This window comes from Dunckerocampus dactyliophorus, chromosome 1 (genome assembly GCF_027744805.1).
Source record: "Dunckerocampus dactyliophorus isolate RoL2022-P2 chromosome 1, RoL_Ddac_1.1, whole genome shotgun sequence".
NCBI classification, from domain to species: domain Eukaryota; kingdom Metazoa; phylum Chordata; class Actinopteri; order Syngnathiformes; family Syngnathidae; genus Dunckerocampus; species Dunckerocampus dactyliophorus.
Genome location: NC_072819.1, coordinates 26,851,645 through 26,871,600, shown reverse-complemented (window position 1 = coordinate 26,871,600; position 19,956 = coordinate 26,851,645). Strand labels below are relative to the sequence as shown.

At 41.8% G+C, this 19,956-nt stretch overlaps 1 protein-coding gene across 2 annotated transcripts; it reads right to left on the bottom strand.

The window, feature by feature from the left end:
- Window positions 1–2,013: 2,013 nt before the first annotated feature.
- LOC129188330 (large neutral amino acids transporter small subunit 1-like) lies at window positions 2,014–19,287 on the bottom strand. Of its 2 annotated transcripts, none has more exons than XM_054788662.1 (11): window positions 18,885–19,287; window positions 17,647–18,144; window positions 17,446–17,571; window positions 15,723–15,828; window positions 10,946–10,990; window positions 10,183–10,306; window positions 10,001–10,104; window positions 9,686–9,782; window positions 9,126–9,275; window positions 6,868–6,930; window positions 2,014–5,203 (listed from the first exon to the last, which is right to left on the bottom strand). In XM_054788662.1, the coding sequence occupies exons 1-11, from the start codon at window positions 18,946–18,948 to the stop codon at window positions 5,045–5,047; spliced, it is 1,536 nt and encodes a 511-aa protein (XP_054644637.1). In that variant the 5' UTR covers window positions 18,949–19,287; the 3' UTR covers window positions 2,014–5,044. The 2 variants fall into 2 exon arrangements, with proteins under 2 accessions (XP_054644637.1, XP_054644629.1); XM_054788654.1 differs by having other exon boundaries at window positions 2,016–5,203; window positions 6,868–7,042; window positions 18,885–19,282.
- Between the last annotated feature and the right edge of the window lie 669 nt (window positions 19,288–19,956).

Below are 19,956 nucleotides of genomic sequence, written 5' to 3'. Positions count from 1 at the left end.
GTCCTGGACCATGACAATTTAGATTCTAGTACTTGTTCCATGAAATTACAGTAATTTACCCCAACAGTCTATATCTTAATTTTGTAGCATGTTTACTGGCTGCACTGCTTCCAGTTAGTGTATGTAATATTTTTGTTGTCCAGTCAGATTTCAGCTTCCACGTGTTGCCATATCAGTGTAATTTGCCCAGGCCTTTCAGAACCACAAGTGCTGGCCCATGTAACGTGTACACTACTAGCAATGGGGCTATTTTTTTTTTTACCATGTCAGATTTCAGATTCGCCTCCCAGGGTCAGGCCCACAGCGACATCAGCACTTTTTTTGTCCTCTAATTGGTTGTTCAACAAGCTAAGTCATGCCCACAATGGCTGACTGAGGAGGGGAAATGGACATCTCTGGTAAGGTGTATTTCATTTAAAAGCTTTTAGGTATTTGCCATGTTGTTAGGTAAATACTGATTGTGAACTGCTCCAGTTGATGTTGTAGTGTAGATGTTGAGCTTGTTCTGTTTACACTTCTTACATTTAGCTGAGCCCCAAGGTTACAATGAAATGAGTTACTAATGCTTGAAGTTGCTAGCATTGCAATGTAAGTCAGGCGTATTGATCACTATGTATTAAAAGAATGTCAGGGCTGCGTTCACTTTTGTGAGGTACTATACATGCATAAATACATACTGTACAAGTTCTAAATGGATCTGCTACTTGTTACCCTCTTTGGCCCGCCGTTTGAGACTGACTTAGTGGCTTTTGGCCTTTGCCTTTAAAACTATTTTAACTGGGTAGTATGCCAATGAAATTAAATGCTAACAATGCTAATGCATGACTCTTACAACATTGGCTATGTCTATTTAAGGGTCTGAAGCCCACAAGGCCAGTAGCCTACCCGGTCGACGAAGGCCAGACTTTCAGAGGCTCCTCCTCAAGCGGTGAACCAGCCTTGTGAATTAAGATGGTCTAGCCTTCCTCCCACTTCCTGGTTGTGTCATCCGTTAAAGGAGGACGAAAACCTAACTAAAGTGAAGGAGAGCAAACAAAATGTGACATCATAGAAGCAAAGTTATTAGTTTTTTTAAATGTAGGTTTTACAATAGAAAGAAGAGAGCTTCTCCGTCTGCAGATTTATATCCAGCTCAGAGCTAAACCTAACTATAGTAATGTTAATAGCTACTTATGTATTACGCTTTGGCTACTTAGTTCATTTGTACAACACTCTGATCAGCAACAACACATTATTTATTAAATGTGGTTGGTTATGTATAGATGCCAGCATTTAGGATCATTTGAATACCTCCACCAAGTTTTAATATGTGTATGATTTGATCACATATGACTTGATATAATAAAACAATGTAGCATCTGACACAGTTTGAAGATGGAGGGCAGGTGAAATAATGAGGTGCAGGAGAAGGTTTGGAGGCCATCAGTGATGTTCCATGGTTGTACCACATACCTGGCTCCATCATGGAGCTCCATCATGATCATCTTTAGTAGTTTGTGTTCTTTATAAAGTTTATGGTTGACATCTTTTGTGTTTAATTGAGAAAGAGTATTTTCTTTGAAAAGGGTTAGTGACATGGCGGTGGAGATCATCCTTGCACACCCACGTGATGGATGATGATGAGGACAGTGGAGACATGCACCTGTCCACATCATGTCCCACTGACAGACACAAGACATCTTTGTTGGTGGAACACATATGCAGTCATACTCACATCATATTTTAAAAACATGTTTAATAATAGTCACTGTATTTTCATTCATGTCTAAAATGTAGCACTTGCTGCCATTTGCTAAGCCTGTTATAAATTATTTGTAAATATGAAGTAGAATACAGTAACTCATTTGTAAGGCAGCATATCCTCCCTATTCCTCAATCTTTGCAATTAATATGGAAGATGCAAATCACAAGAGCAGTAGTTTCAGCACAATATTTATTCATTGACATGTTAAACACTGAAAACATCATTTTGTTTGACAAAATATTATCTAAACTTGTACATAGTCTATTGTTTATTGTTGGTTTACTGTATGAGCTTGTGAGCCCGTGCATTTCCTCCACGACTGCTCTAAAGCCAGAAGAGAAATGTAGCACAAGATCACATTAACATTCGTAAAATTTAACACACTTAATTCCCCAATAACACATGTACGTGATGTACACAAACCCAAAATGACTTCTTGTTCCATGTATGTATGTAATATTAAGTGTCGTGTGTTTACATAATCGCGGTAGTAAGATCAAAGTGAAACTTTCACGTCGTAGAAAGACTTAAGACTTTACACCCAAACTGTCTGCACAAATAAACAAATACTTCCGACTTAAAAATCAAAATAAATCAATACTTACGCTTCTCCCGCTTTGCGCCGTAATGTTGACATTTTTAAGGGCTGAACGGAAGTGCGCAAAGAATCTTGGGAGATGATGGGCCACGAAGGATGGTTTGAATGCAAACTTCTTTTTCAATGGAGGAGGAGGACGCATTTGTCGGCCACATTTGGACAGCCTTCGCGAGTGGCGATGACGTCATACAGCCCACAAATGCGGACTCGTAGGCTGCAGACCCCGGATTTAGACACAGTCATTGTCTCTATGGCTGTCCAATGTCGTTTTGCCAATATTGTCTCCAGAGGTGCTGCTTCTATCAGTCGCTATCAGACCTTTTCATTTCCACTGCAGGCGGATATGACAGGAGACACTAAGATAAGAAAAACAAGAAAGGAAAGACATATACTGTACCCACCATGAAGAAATGTCCTTTTTTATGTTTCTAAAACAAGAAAACAGCACATTGAACAAAAATAGCTTTATTGTTACATGTACCTTCCATGGTTACTGATATACATCGTTTAACAAGAACTGGCAGGCGTTTTCAGTTACATTATGATTAAACAGAGTTGGTCTTCACAGCGTTTCATTATACAATTACCATTAAAGGCATCATCGATGCACTGACAGACACAAACATGGGAGATGTCCATCCTTTAAGCACAAATCAATGATTGAAGGATTTCTTTCCCCCGTTTTATCTTCATACAGTATGTTCAGTGAAGACATTCAGTCTTCCTGTGTCTTGTGCTCAAAAGTGTGACTTTAATGTCCAATTTGGTTTGTGAGGTTTGCAAACAAAATGATTTAATTTAAGAATAAACATGTTCTCTTTGCTGCTCATAACTATTGTGCAATTTAGGTATTTTAGACTTTATCACAAAATCATAAGCACTATACCTGTATTTTAATAATCAAACCTGACTTGTTTTTGACTGACTGACCTGATGTGTTTGGCCACAAAACAGATTTATTGTGACAAGAAAATACAAGTATAAATACAATACAATATTGTGCATTATGCTATATCTTGCCACAATTTAGCTTAAAATAGCCCCTCCGAAAAGATGTTAGTTTTGTGCTAGTTACAGAGCATTATTTTTCAAATGATGTAGGCTCAGTTGTGACATTCTTTCAAGTCTGGAATATCAGCATACATAATAGGTACATGCAATACAAAATACAAATACTACAATGATTCTTGCTATGCTATTTACAGACTGACATTGATGTAAGTCTTTGTAAAGCTTCTCACATAAATGCTACGTGTGGTATTATGGCCATAATACTCAATGAGGGCCGCACGGTGGTCGAGTGGTTAGCATGTTGGCCAACACAGGAACAGCCTGGAGATCGGGAAGATCTGGGTTTGATTCTCCTTTGGGCATTTCTGTGTGGAGTTTGCATGTTCTCACCGTGTGTGCGCGTGGGTTTTCTCCGGGTACTCCAGCTTCTTCCCACATTCCAAAAACATGCATGTTAGGTTAATTGGCGACTCTAAATTGTCCATTGTGAGTGTGAATGGTTGTTTGTCTATATGATGCGATTGGCTGGCGACCAGTCCAGGGTGTACCCCGCCTGTCGCCCGAAGTCAACTGGGATAGGCTCCAGCATGCCCCCACGACCCTAATGAGGATGAAGCAGTATAGTATCGTCTTGGATGTACTGGAGTGTACTAGTTGGCTGCAGCCAGCAGAGGCGCTGTTGATTCAGTCTCAACTAGTTCGAAAATTTATTTTGATCTAATTTTTTTTAAAACAACAATTAATTAACTGTGCATTATTTATTTATATGTAGTCAAATGACCACCTCGTGATCACATTAACAGGTTTGATCTTTTCACATTACAGTGAATAAACATTGCAGCATTATGTCAAAAAAACAAACATTTCCTTTCACTGTACAGTTTGTGTTTCAACTGAATGCCACACACCACAACATGTCAGCTTACGGGACAAAACAAAATACAAATATGGAAAAAGTTATTGTTAATGAACACGTACGTCGTGTTAGTAGTATGGAAGGCATGACTAAACACACCTCGGGCCTTTTATAATCAGCATTTTTATGTTATTCTAAACACACTAGGATTAGTGTAGAATGTGTTTTTTTGGTTTATCTAAAAAACAAAAGAACTTTCCCTTCATCATATTTGTACATCTAAACAAGGACTCACAAAAATGTAGTAGGAAATCGTCTTGATGCGGCATTGTCCACAAAAACCCTCTATTTGGAGAACAGGGTGTGAAGGAGCATGTTAATGCAATGCCTCTCTCGCCATGCACTTTAATTTCATTTTATTATTAATAACTAATTCTTAATAAAGAAACCTGAACCTGAATGTAAACTTAGTAAGTTGAGTAAATACAAATTATTTCCGTGAAAAATGTCAAGTTTCTGACTAGTATTTTATGACATTATTTTTTTGTGTGCAAAATCCTATGACATTTTTGTGAGAGCCACAACAACACAAACACAATCTACATTTTAGGCTTTATAGTGTGCGTTGTATGCAGCTTTTGGCAGTCATACAATGAATACAACTATGCACATTATAACATTACAATCTTGAGCATGAAGCAGCAACAAGCACGTTAAGCACGTTACAAAAACTGTCACAAATGTGACAGTGAAGTGTAAATGTTAGCTTATAAGTGCATACAGTCATGTATGCCCACCCTGACCCAAGATTGCAAACCTACACTGCCCCACTACTTTAAAAAAATGCCAAACAACACAAAAATTGCAAATGTTTGTGTAAACAAAAATATCTGGATGTTAATGAGTTTTGTCCAGCCTTATCCAGACTCCTCGTGTTGCTTCTTCTCCTCTGGGACGGCCAGGAAGATCTTCTGGCAGAACATGGTGAAGATTTCTGAGGAGAAACACCTCATTATTATCAGCCAGGGGCACCACCAGGAATTCTGGGCCCCATGAAATAAGAAAATCACATTGGGCCCTCAGGGGCAGGCTGTTGTTACCACATCTCTAGGACTTAACTGACCCATCAACATTATTATACCGTAAATTCCGGTGTATAAGCCACTATTTAATTCTTAAACTTTGAACCCTGCGGCTTATACAGCGGTGCGGCTAATTTATGGCTAAATTCAAATTTCGTGACATCTGTTTTACTTCAGAACTACTAATAATTGTTTAAATAGTGTGCTGGTCGCTAGTCAGTGAGGAAACGATAGTTCTTTCGTTGGCAGGAGCCAATCAGGAGCATTGCAAGTCAGTATAGGTCATTATATATAGAGTATAACAACATAACAGTCTGATTCACGGTGTCACCTTTCAAAGAACACTTCACTTACAGCACTAAATTCATCACACCGCAACTTAATACTCAAAAGGTGTATATACAAATATACAAACATGTCCCAATATCAGTTTAAAATGAAAAAAACAACATTTTAAAGTTTTCTCATAAGGTATTGCGCCTGAGCAATGCATTCATTGGAGCAATGCAATGACGTCAGCTTCCCTCTGGGCTTTGGGCTGTGGGTCATCTGGCTCTCTCTGGTGGACAGAAGCAGCATTACAGCACCATTTTCTATGCTCTTCCAATGAAATGGTTGTCTCAACCGAAATGTATTATGGGAACACTTGCAAGATGAAACCGTGAGACAAACTGTTATATTGAGTAATGACCTCCTGCAATTTCCAATGGGTTGACAAGCTTGTGGTAAGTTTTTTCATAGCTCACGATTGGCTCCTATCAAATAAGTTAATGGTTTAATTTTCTTTGAAAATGCATACTCTTGACTCTTCTTCCTTGTATTTTGCAAACACCAACAGCTTGTATTGTTTCTTGAAATCGCTCATGCTCGCCACAATATGCCACTTCATGATGTGGATACGTGTGGCTGATACACCGGTGCGGCTTATAAAACAACAAATCTGGTATTTCCTGTATATTTAGTGGGTGCGGCTTATACACGGGAATTTACGATAGTCCAATACTACCAAGTGCAATATTGACTGGCAGTGAGTTGTACATGCAAAAGTCTGCATATTCTGTAGTATGCAATTCACTATTTGATGAAAGAGAACATATGAGAACAAGAGAACAAATGTGCTAAAGGCACAATCTTTGCACAATCAATGCCGCATCTTTGCTCAATCTAATTTTTATTATAAAATTCCAAAATGGAAAATTCACTTAACATTAATGAAAGACTTCAAAAATAACTTCAATAAACATGAACTTATCAATCACAATAAATTAAGATCACCATCTCAAAGTAATGAAAACAGCAGATTTTTTAACTTTTGAATTTTTACCTATAGGAATAGTCCTAACATTCCCCCTGCATACACAGGGATCGCTCTCTTGTTTGGAGTTGCCAGGTGTTATCAAACACAAGATCAGCTTAAAGAAAAACACACTCTGCAGGCATCACGGCACACGTGATCTCCACATGTGTGATCTCCAGCTGATGTTCTGAGCACAAATTTCATAACAAAGTGTCATCAATGCCTCGCAGCTCACGCCTGAACAAATACTAAGAAAATACGAGAAATGTCCTCACTCACCGAGCACCTTTTTGACCACACGTGGTTTCTTCCACTTGTAGCCCAGCAGGTAGGCGGGGATGCCTGTGAGAATAATACTACAGCCAATCAGACACTCGAAGGGAGCCGCCCAAAAGGACACGACGATCATGAAGACGCACCCCAGAACAAAAGTCACCGGGATGAACAAACACACCTGCAAAACAGTAACACAACGCATGGAGACGCTTGTTCGAAATTACAGTGCTCTCTCTTCCTGTCTGATGTTTTAATTCTACTTTTCCTGTGAAAGGCAGTGTTTTGAATTGCAAAAACAATATTTACTTTAAAACTTGTAACATTTTAACTAGTGGTCGTAAAAGCAGCAGCATGGATCAACAGAATTGGTTGCTATGGTAGGGCTTAGGCCTGCCACAATAATGATTAAATCAATAAACCGCACGATAAATAAAAATGAACTTGATAGTCTTTCCAACCTCGATACAATGGCATGTGCATGTTTGTTTTCCTGCTCTCTCTCTCTACCAAACAGGCTGGATGACAAGAGAGTTCACTCTGTGCATCTGTCTCAACACCTGCCTTGGTTCGATACCCGAATGAACACAGTGAGTGAACCCTCTTGTCAGTCATTCAGTCTCTTTGTCCCAGTGTGGGGAGGCAGGGCGCTAGCGAGTGCACACACAGAGCGTAGCAAGTGAGTGTTGTAAGGAGTAACAAGCAAGCAAACACAAATGGGTGATTCTCCTTAAAGGGGTACCAGCGATATTGCAGTTACTTTGAAGCCATAGCCTTGTGAAAATATACTGCAAACATATTGAATAAAAAGGGGAAACAGTGTTGAATGCTTTCTTTGTGCCTGTTGTGTATCAAAACACGATCTGATATCAATGTCAGCCCGTTTGTGCATCATCATCTTTGTGACATGAATTTTGTATTATTTTGTACGGCGGAACTTACGTTTCAGCTGCCGTGATTCACCTCGTTGTGTACCAAACGCATTTTGCTGCATCCAAAACATGTACTTTTACCGAATTCTGACAAAACATTACACCTCATTAAACGTAAACACACAATGTTGTTAGACGTGAATCAAGGAAGCGTATACGCAACTGACCTGAAGTCTGCATTGACACACAGTGTGAACTTCAGAGTATTTCTGGGTTATTTCTCAGTTTCTTTGACACTGATTAAAAATCAGAAATGTTGTGATTGTGATTTTTATTTAAGTGCAGTTTAGAGACTGAGAGTCCATTGGGGTTTTTATTTAGTACTGTATTTGTTTGTTTCATGTATTATGTTGTTTGCTTAATTTATTTTATTTAAAACTCTTCACATTCCAATGTTAAACACCCACTTAAGAGAAATGTAAGTTTATTGCTTTTGATATGGTGTACTAGCTTTATTATGCCATATATTGTCATTACATTAATGAAAAAATGGTCTCAAAATAATGCTGACAATAATATCGTTTATCGGCAATAATTTGTAGGACAATTATCATCCAGCAAAATTTGTTATCGTGACAGGACTAGTAGGGCTCAATCATAGATACTAGAGGCCAATAAAAAAATGGCTCCTAAAAACACCTCCTATGAAGCAATCAGCCTGCAGTTATTTAACATGAACTCAATTTTAATGTGTACAACCAAATTTGTATTACTCAGTTTCAGTGTTATTTTTCACTCCAATGTGTATATAATATTTAATAAAGAGGCGGGATACAATTATAGTGCATATATTTCAGGTCTGACTTCCTGTTTCTGCCGACTCTCCCTGTCCTGAAAGCAGCTCAAGTTGCCATAAAATTAAGCCGAGGCACAAATATTTGCACCCTTTAATTTCCGCCTGGCAACAAGTGCTCGTGTAAATACGTGAATCCAAGGAATTCTGTGAATCTACATTACTACTGAATCCGTTTAAATGGACAATTTACAGTATTCAGAAAGTTACCGTATTATACATTATGCTGTGAACTGACTTGACTTCAAAGCTTCACTCACTAGGACAAAGGACAAATAAACAACTGACTAATTCATTCCATAAAACAAACAGGCTGAGAGGCAATTTGTCTCAAAGCAAATGATGAAAGATGGCAAAACAAAGAGCCATCGTGCCAACATCAATCCTCTCTCTACACATTTCCAACCAATAACACTGTCCTGAAAAATAGTGGAAATCATATAAAATCAAACGGGTTTAATGCAAAGAAAATGTCTGAAGTTAAAATGCACAGACCACTCAGCGCTCTCACATGCCGCTCTCAGACCCAACTAGTGTACCTTTATTGGCCTTTTGAGGTTGGGTTGTTTGAAACGTAGCCAGAGCATCCCAGCGATGGCCATGCCAACACAGAGCCAAGTGAAGAAGCTGAACAGGTTGATGACAGAGAAGATGTCCTGTGAGATGGCGTACAACATGGACAACACACACTGAGGGGGAGAAAAGAGTAAAAAGAGACACATGTTTGTTAAAGTAGTCATAGTACATTTTTACTTGCCCTACAGTTGAAGAGTGTACTTACATTGAGTGGGAAATGCAATTAAACACAGTAAATGTGAATTATTTTAGTCTTACATTCTGAGAAGCTAAATTATTCAAGTGATGTTTAAGGGAGGATCCATGATGACTGATTATTGACTAATTTCTCTTTTCCTGAACCAATGCCAACAAATTTGGATTAAATGTTTAGTATATGTACTGTTTCGTTCAACAACAGACGTTCATCCTGCCTCCTTCAACCTTTTCATCCTGCAAATCCCACATAATTGGGAATAATGTTACTTGAATAAAAACAAAGAAGCGGTGTTGCAATCCTAGCTGCTAGTAAATGTCTTCTTACTGTGAAGATGAGGGACGGCACCGGTGTGAAAAGGTCAGTGTGGACCAGTCCCAGAGCAGCAGGAAGTTGACCCTCGCGAGCTCCAGCGTAGAACAAACTGGAACAAGAGGCGCAGATGCATTTATTTGCTTTTTTGTCATGATCCAGTTGGCCTACATCACGCTGGCCGACAATAACAAACTGAAATTCTACATCGCACATTACATGAAACCGTCTGTCACATTTGCAGCTGTCCATCTCAAATCTCAAATTTCCCCTTCATAATAATAATAATAATAATAACTACTTATAAAACTAGTGTAAGTTTTTCTTTACCGTGCTGAGGTGAAAAGGGACCCATTGACTGCTCCAAAGCAAGACAGCCCCACGAACACTGGAATCAACCAAGACATCACACCGAGATGGTATTCCCCAAAACTCTGCCAAAAGCCACAAATGACATGAATCAATAAATATTAAGAGGCAATGGACATTATATGTAAAGAATGACAACTTACTACAGCAACAGCCTCGGACTCGACCATGTCTTCAGGAGAAATGGTTGTAAAGTAGGCCAGGTTGGTCAGAACGTAAACAACCGTCACAATGGGCATTGAGATGATGATTGACAGCGGCAGGTTCCTGGGACATTGTTCATTTCAACATACAGTAGTACGATTCATTTGTGTTCAGGCAAGCATGGCAATCTAGCTACAAATCTGATTAAAGAACACAGTAAACTGGATTACAAGTTGCTTTAGGAGTCAGTACTAGAGGGTTTGAATCCTGGTTTTGCTTCTTGTTGTTTGTGTGACGTGAAGCATGCATCACAACATACAGTAGAACCTCATAAGTCAAACAAAATTCTGTGACGCTATATTGTTCTCATATCGAAACAACTGCTCCCTACACATAACATTGCTGGTTGTGAAATACAAAAAGCAAAGAAAAACAAATAAAAACACACTTGTGGAGTTAATCCGTTAGATGCTTACAGAAGTTTCACGGCATTTGCTAATGTCTCAGCAAATGAAATCCGAATTATACAACATTTGGGGTGTGACTTTGGAGGTTCCACTGTATACTGCAAAGAGAAAATTGAATTTCCCTTTGTGACTAGATCCTTTCAAATTTAGCATTAAATGTCTTGTTGTTTCTGCTAAATTTGACATTCTGCATCTGCATGCAATGGACAGATGACAAACATGCTCTCAGTCACCCACGAGCCGATACTAACAGGAGAACCCCTCCTCAAAAAAACCTCCATCACATTTAAGTCACCTCTCTGGATTGATCATCTCCTCTGTAACATAATTCAGGTAATTCCTGAAAAAAAACAAGAGAAGACAGATGTTCCATTAAGTTTTAAGAAAGGCATCTAATCTAAAAGTAATACAGTTGTATCAGAAATTGGGATTTTACAGTTTTGAATGATGCTGTCAGACAGGTATTAATTCAGCATGCGCTGATTTCCTGAATTTTGGGTTATTGGCAACCGGCCGACCTTTACATATGCAACCAATCTTATCCACTGCATTTTATCTACCTCTGAAAAGTCAGAAAGTCAGCCACTGTCCGCTTTTGCTCTGCCAGACTGATAGGTACCAATCGAGCTAAAGAAAAAGCTAAAACTAGCTGGAACAAAGAGCCAGGCAGCGGTTGTGGCATTACGTGTCATTTATTTATTTATTTACAGTATGGAACGCCTGAAAAGCGTGAAGACTATTTTGTGCAGTTTGTGTTCTGTTTACATCATTTCTTTCTTTCTTGCTAGGACTTGATGTTACAATCCCAGCTATAATGACATGTTTCGGCATTTTCTCACAAGACATCCTCCCCAGAGGCTGGCCCACCGCAGGCTGATGAGACCTGGGTGGGTGTCGCACTGGGGCCCCAAACTGTCTGTTTTCGCTTCAGATCCCCTTTAGGAGCCTTATGATGGAACAGAGGCAATAAAGCCTCTGCAGCCCACCTCCACTGGACGAACATTTACGCCCCATCCCCGATTCTCTGTGTCTGCTGCCAGTTTGGCATATCGCAGTTTTGTCCTTTTGTTAGCTTCTTCAATCGCCTCCTCTCACAGGACTGTCAGCCCAACGATGAAAACCTGCCGGCAGGATTTAAACCAGAGGACCAGGTCTGGGTGCAACCCACCAAGATGTGCTTGAGTGTTGCTGTGGCAGCACACTGGGGACAAGCTGAATCCTCTCCAAACCAGAGATGTAGGTTGGTTGGAGAAGGTAGGGCGTCATATGTGTGATAAAACTGATCCTGTTGGACTCCATGCTCCACAGCTCGCTCCAGGTGATTTCCCTCCTCTCCACACCGTCCCATTTTATCCAACCACCTTGTTTGGCTTGAAATACGGCAATGGCACATCTAGCTGCTTCCTCCTGGTGGCGCACCTGCTCCACCACCAGATGCCGGTGTTCAATTGGAGTAGCCTTCTGCAATGTGGGTGTTGTTACTCCCAAGCCAAGACCCCTTCTGCCCTGTTGAACTTGCCCCACTATGTCCAGATGTTCAAGGGCGGCCTTTGCCTGTTCCACAGCTGCATCTGGTCTCCATTTCTTTCCCATTGCTAGAGTAGGAGTAACACGTCTAACGGATGAGTCCCGAGATTCTTTGAGTGACATTTCCAGCCTTGTTTTGGTACATTTGTACTCTTCTACCAGGCTTGAAATTGAAAGTGACATAGTTCCTTTGCCATACCCAAATGCCTTGCACGTTTACAAGTCGCTCCAGTCTATTAGCATGGGATAGGTACAGTAACCTTATGCATGGTGACGGGCTGCATGAGATGAGACAGTATTATCCAAACTGTAAGCACCACAGCTTCAGCTTCCCTGGGAGAGCAGTGTTGTTTATTTGCCTCAAGCCAGTGATGGGATCCCCCTTGAGTCCCCACAGGAAGAGTTGTCCGCCACCCATATCAGTAATGCAGACGCACTGATGGGTTAGTGGTGAAATAATATTGGTCGTTTGTACACACTGAGATATGTCCAGGCGTCATGTCACTTATTAAAAGTGTCTTCTTCTAGAACATTGGGATTTCTTAAACAGGTCGGTTTTATTGTGTCCATATACTTAAAATTTGACTTATTTCAGCTTTTGTAGCCTTAATTTGTCTCCTTGTTGGTGTAAACATTGCCCCCTACTTCTAGATCCATCTTCTTCTCTTCTGAATTGAATGTTGTTAGGAGCGGCGCCATGACACTCCACAGAGACTGCCGTTTTGGTACCAAAACATGGTACTTTTTGATTTTAAATGAATCGTTGCCTACAAAAGTACCATTTTCGGTACCCATTCATAGCCAGCAGAGACCATTTAGACTGGTTTCCCGAGTTGCCTCAGAAATGTGGCTGAGCATCCAGAGGCCTGACTCAGTTGGGCATAAATCCTCCCAGGATTCTCAGGGAGGCAGACAGTCGTCCTTCCACCAACAGAGACACCCAATGCCACATCTTTGTTCTCAGGAGTGTGGTGGCCAGGGAGTGCCTCAGTCCACTCAGCGGCCTTAATGCTGCTCATCAGCTGAACCTCATTTCCATGGGTGCTAAGACTTTGGAGTGGGGCTACTGCTTATAGTTCTGGTTTGATCTGAGGCATTTTGCAAACAAAGGTGAGGGACAGTTTTCGTTCTGCAATACTCACCAACGTTATCTCTGCCTTAATGTCCAAAGGGGCAATATGTCCTCTGGGTCCAGAAGAGGAGAGGCAGGCGTTTTATTCCCTCTACTTCCTTGTACCAAGAAATGGTGGGTTCCATCCCATTCTTGACTTGAAGCAGATGAACAAATTCCTCGAAGTAATCTCCTTCTGAATGTTCAAACTGAAGGATCTGTTTCAGGCCATTTGGGGTGGTGACTGGTTTACCACAGTGGCCCTGTCACAACAGACCTTCACAAAGTGCACTGATGCTGCACTTGCTTGCCTGAGACAGAAGGCCAGCCAATCCAATTATTTGGACGACTGGCTTGTGTGTGCCCTGTCTCTGAGCCTGGCCACCTAATGTACTGCAGCTGTGTTAGTGCACCTCACTTTACCCTTACACTTTACTTAATTTGAGTGCAGAAAAGAGACAACTATCTGGGGCTCCATATGGACTCAGGCACAATGAGAGCCTTTCTGACACACAAGCGATTGACTGCTATCAATGTACTGTACATAGCAAGCTGTCATGCTCAGTGCACTGTGTTGGCTCAGCAGTGCCAGAGATTGCTTCCGCATTGGTTCGCCTGCTAGAAGATTTTGCTTCCAAAAGACAGGATGATATGGCTTACAACTGTCTCGCAAGAGCCTCAAAGTCCTTGCATGGGTGGAGAACTCGAGAGTTGTCGTGGAAGGTGTTCCCCTGTGCCAAGGGGGACCCAGCATGACTGTAACAACAGATGCCTCCCAAACAGGCTGGTGTTCTGTCTGGAAAAGCAAACCTGCTCAAGGCATTCGGGACTCTGTGCGTCAGACATGGTACATCAACCTCCTCAAAATAGAGGAAGATCATTTGACCCTGCAACAGGCCAGACAGGCTCACGGGGACTGAGTAAGTTATGGCATCTTTGTCCCGAAGCCTTGAATCTTCATGTGTGGTCCACAGCAGCGCTGGCAGTCTCTGGTGCTGAGTAAGAATGTGGTTGACACCTTGCAGGCCTCACGAGCAACCTCCACTCAACATATTTGTTGTGTTAGATGGAGGATCTTAAGTGAGTAGTGCCAGGAAAACTTGACAATCATTTGCTGTCCTTCCTACAATACCTTTTGGACCAATGACAGTCAGAATCCACTGTCAGAGGTTTCTTGCCGCCATTTCCACCATTCATGGCCGGTGTGATGGGTTGACTCCTGGGGCACACCTCCTTGCAACAAAGTTCTTGTTGGGTGTGAGGAGGTGATGCCCTGCGAAGAGACTTTTGCTTCCTTCTTGGGATCTTCAGCTAGTCCTCCAAGCACTTTGTCTGCCTCCGTTTGACCCTATCTGGATCTTCATTTCCTTAGTCTGAAGACTGTGTTTATGATTGCCATGCATCGGCTACGAGAGTTAGTGCGGGATGTCTTCGGTTTGGGGATGAGTGCAAGGCAGAGTTACTAATGTCAAACCCAGAATTCCAGCCCAAAGTGTTGCCTAGAAACTTTGTGGCCAAGCCTTTGGTGCCGGAATCATTTAATACCCCACCACACCATTCTGAGGATGCAGAAAGGCTCCACTCTGTGTGCTCAGTGAGGGCCTTGAAGGCATATGTAGCCCATACACAGTCACATCACAACAGACAACCTTTTTGTGTCTTATGCTGAAGTGTAATATAACACCAACGGGCTAGGTACTCACGCAAGGACTACGGCGACATATACTGTACGTCTTCTAACATTGGACAAATTAAATATTTCATATTACATTTTATTCCTAACACTCTTCTAAAAAAGTGAGCAAATGTAATGTATTTCCTTGGCTGAAAATCTATTTCTCTTATAGAAAATTTCATCAGGGAACGCTAGTGGAACAGTGTGAAGAAGTCAATCCTGTCGTATTGCTGCCCGAAATACTCTTGCCCCGAAGTCCAATGTGTTCTCAATAGTGACGCCCTCTTTGAATGAGTAACACTGTGAAACAGCAGTGCTTTCATTTCCGATTTTAAACTGAAACTCTGGACATAAACTGGACCAGGTTATGAGCTATGCCTACGATACCATGGTGATCTAGCGTTAAGAGATAGCCACCTTTATAGTACAGGTAAGCCTGTCTTTATACTCAGCAGGCCTCGCTAATCCACTAAACTTGTTTCCCAGTAAACCCCTCAGAAGGTCAAATAGTTACAGGTTCACTTTCATTCATACAATATATAAACAATCGTTTTTGGCAACTACAAATAAACATTTTGCTATATACAATAAATATCAAGCAGTGTCACTCATAAATAAGCATTGTTATCTTTGCAAAGCCACAATTTAGACACATTTGTTTAAGTGTACCTAACGTTGTTTCCATCAGTGCAGATAAGCAAAACACTTTGATAGAACTGTTTTTATTTCTGATCAGTAATGATGTCACAAATGACTTACCAGCCTCCAAAAGCAAATAAACCGCTGTACAGAGCCAAGACAATATTGCCAACACCCAGTTTGCTGCCTTCAAATGCATTCTCTGGTTTCAGGTAAGGTACATCACCTGCACAAACACACACACAGACAAACACACAACACATGATTATTGTGTGTTTCCTTCATAGAGGAAAAGGCTTCTTGAGACGTCATCTGTACTTCTGTGAAGAAGGTGTCGGACGTTTCGCTCCTCATCCGAAGAGCTTCGTCAGCGAACTAATAAGTGCTGGTAGCTTAGGCCTAAAATACAGTAAGAGTGGGCGGAATTGGTGTGCCAACACCCTCCTCCTATTGGTTCGTTACACTAAGCCTGGGCGGAGTAGTGGTATAATCCTATCCTGTTATTAACACCTCCGATAAAAGGGAAGTGTCGCTCCCTGAATTGGGTATGAACGACTCTGATACTGGCTTGTTAGCATCTATTGTTCTGGCTCGGCCCTGCCTTCACCTCATTTGCAAGACCAAGAGCTGTGGGTTTTGGTCTCAGCAACCTGCTGAACACAGGGTCCAAATTAAACCTCTTCTCTGTACTTCTTCACAGAAGTACAGATGACGTCTCAAGAAGCCTTTTCCTCGATGGACAACTCCTGTACGACTGAGAGCCTACACAGACGTGTTTCCTTCATATTTATTGGATTGTCAAACTTGGGTGTGGTCATTTTGAATTTATAGCGTTTCCTGTTGTCCAGTTGCTCACCATTATTGTGTGTGTGTTATGTATGCATGTGTTTCTAGTTCCCTCCTTTACCTGTCTCCTTCAGATGGTAATGAGGGAGACCTCACCACACGCGCGTTATTCTCATTATGCGTTATTCTCTGTCCTTTTCACTTCAGCTCTCTGAAAAGGCCAGTGTGTGACAGCAGCCGGCATGCTTTGCTGCCTCATTGCCATGGCAACACAGTGCTGTGCACAATGCTTGTGGGTGTGGCCTTGCAAATGAGGGTGAGCGAGGAGTAGATGTAGCGTGGAACAGACGGTCGCCATGCTGTCTGTGTGTGCCTCGTGTTGTACAGTATATTGCTGCATGACTGGGGCTTCAGTGCACAGGCATTATTTTTTAAATAACAACAATGGCATAATGGTACAAGTATATGGAGTCTGGAATATGGTAGGTTTCATTCATAATATTTGTTTCCAGAACCTAATATATTAATATATATGATTATAATATATTATTATGTACACAAGAATGTCCATGAGTGCACACTCGCTCATGGCAGCAGACAAACAAGCGTTTTTTTAGTGTTCGTCCTCAGCAACTGTGAAAACAATCTGACAGCAGTCCATCTGATCCTCTCTACTCATTAGTGACAGCCTAATTTTTGCATCGTTAACAGACAAATGAACTCCTTCCTGTTGATTCTAGAGCTGACACTAGGACAGCCTTGCACTGGTCGCAAAAATGTGTTTGCATTTTAAACTGACTTGCCTACCTAGCAGAAATCAATTTATTGTTTTTACTTTAAAAAATGTATTGTTTTTACTTAAACACTTTAACTTCTTTTTACCCTTGCATTACGTCAAAAATTTTAACATTTTACCTCAAACATTGTTCATATGGTTCATAAGACAACATATTGTCACTAAATCAGAATATCAGAGACCCTGGAAAGAATTAGTATCGTCTGTTTTAGAGGTTGCATGTACATAAACAGAAGGCTAATGAGTAGTTCTAGGACTTACCTGTAAATATCTGCATGAAGCCAAAGAGTATAATGATGACCAGAGCGAGCAACTTGGAGGCCGTGAACAAGTCTTGGACCTTGGTAGCGGCTCTCACACTGATACAGTTGACAAAGGTCAGGGAAGCTACAAAAGATCAAACACCATGAGCGACTGACAGCTGAACTGTAGTCATGGAGTTACTTTCTACAAGGTACTTACTGAGACACAGACAGGCGATGAGCTTAGCAGCGCTGTCAGGCACAGCGCAGTTCGAGTAGAGAGGTTTCAGTAGGTACGTGGCGAACACCAGTGACACAACATACTGCGATGACGGTCGGATGATAAGCATCTCCACCCACAGCTTGAGGAAGGCGGCCAGCTCGCCATATATCTCCAGGATGTACGTGTAGTCCCCCCCAGACTTAGTGATGGTGGTCCCCAGCTCGGCATAGCACAGCGCCCCCATGGTGGAGATCACCCCGCAGACAGACCACACGATCAAGGAAAGGCCGGCCGAGCCCGTCTCTTTCACCACACCTGTCGGAGTGACGAAGATGCCTGAGCCGATGATGGTGCCTATGATCATGCCCACGCCGTTGATGAGGGTGATGCTGCGCTTGAGTTCGATCCTATGCCCCTTGTCAGCTGGGGGGGTGGCGACCATAGGGGTGGATGGAGATGGAACAATCTGGCCATTTTGGTCCATGTCTTCTTCAGCTGATGTGATCCAAGAAGATTAGTTAGCATGAAGGTGCAACAGTTACCAAAGATTTTCAAGTGCAGTGTAGTTTATATTTAATACAGAGTGGTTCAATTCAATTGCAGATTCACTGTGTATAAATGAACGTTCCTGACATGTGTTCTTTTTTATTTTATATTTCATTAGTTACCAGCTTTGTGCCCTGTAACTGAAGGGCCTCAGGTTTGATTCCCCAAAACCTGACTCCCTGAAAAGAAACCCACTGCTCCGATGTACATGACAATAAAGAAGGTCTTTACTCTTCTGCTAAGGCTCAACGTGAACAGTGTAAGCCAACTGTAGCGGTTGCAATCTAACTAATGGACACACTACAATGAACTACAGTGGAACCTCTCAGAGTCTGTCTCTGAATCTAAGACATTTTACAACAGAAAACATTATTTTCTTCGTACAACTCAACAGCTTGAAGTACAATAACGTTATTAGAAATTCTAATACAATGCTCGTCTAAGGCATTCAAGCAGGCCGGAGCAAATTTCAGAGGAATACAAATGAAGTGCATATTTGCAGACTATTAGTGAAGCACATGCACCTGTCACTTCAAAATACACACACACCATCCTGAGGCATCTCCTTTGCATAAGGTAACATTGCATCAGACCACATGGTGGAATTGTGCCGCCCTGCGCCATGTGCCAACAGCAGAGTGCATATTAGTGTAGTGTAGTGTGATGTGGCAGTGGTATAGTGCACCTACCCCCCATCTTCTCCTTGGCGACGCTCTCCCGACTGCTCCGTAATTTCAGCTCCGGTTCAGCCATCTTTTTCTCTTAATCTGGGTACACTTGTCTTGTATTGCCCCCCTTCTTTCCTTCCTGCCTTTATGGCCCCTTCCTCCTCTTGTGACTGGATTCCCTCTGACACACACGAACACACACACATGCACACACTGCTCTCCCCCTCCCTTTGTGATTCGGTCTCTCTCACTCATATGCACGCACACACACACACACACACACACACACGCACACACACACACACTCTCTCTACTCGTCACTCTAACTAACTAGGCTCCATCTGACCCCGATCCTGTCTTCCTCTCCCCTCCCTTGCCCCGGGTATTACAGCATAGTCAAAAGGAGAAGCTCCACCTTCGTGATGCTGCGGGAGCCTATGCCCACTCCTGCTGCTGACCGATGAGACAACTCAGAGCTGGGGGTGGGGTGGGGGTGGGGGCGGGGGGGTGGCAGGGTTACTAGCAGACAGTGTTTATAAGACGCCACCATGTGACACTCTAATCTTTTTGTGCACGTGTGCGCGTCTGGCTAATCCAGACACACGCTGTCTGCACTTGTACATGAAAGGGAGGATGCTGCTGGGCGACAGCGCCCTCTGGTGGCGTCAAATGGAGAGGTATGTTTTTTCACCTGTGATGGACACTCACTAGGCCTGTGCAAAATTCTGAATTTCACAATTCAATTCAATTCAGTGGATAAATTTGAATTTGATTTTGAATTTGAATTGACTCCACCCCACAGGACGGTAAATTGAATGTGAATTTGAATTACAGGAAGTGGAATTGAATTCAATGCAATTTGGAGAAATTCATTCCCATCACATATCAGTGACATTTAGATACTTTTAACATACATTTTTCTACCAAATGACACTAACAGTAAGCATACTCCTTACTCCTTTGGAAAGTTTCGCAATTTATGAGAAGTCAAAGTATAAACCAGCTTTGGCCGTCAAATATTCTAATTATCATCAATTTATTTCAGGAGTGCACTCCAAATGTTTGGAAAGGCATTTTAAGGACTTGGAAAAAG

What these genes read in the sequence shown, in the direction of transcription:
- LOC129188330 (XM_054788654.1), bottom strand. Translation starts at nt 18,948, where the DNA reads ATGGCTGAACCGGAGCTGAAATTACGGAGCAGTCGGGAGAGCGTCGCC. An exon ending in GAGATGATCAATCCAGAGAG is followed by an intron (nt 10,307 to 10,945) that starts GTGACTTAAATG and finishes ACAATGTCCCAG; the next exon opens with GAACCTGCCGCTGTCAATCA. An exon ending in TCCCTTTTCACCTCAGCACG is followed by an intron (nt 9,783 to 10,000) that starts GTAAAGAAAAAC and finishes CTCTTGTTCCAG; the next exon opens with TTTGTTCTACGCTGGAGCTC.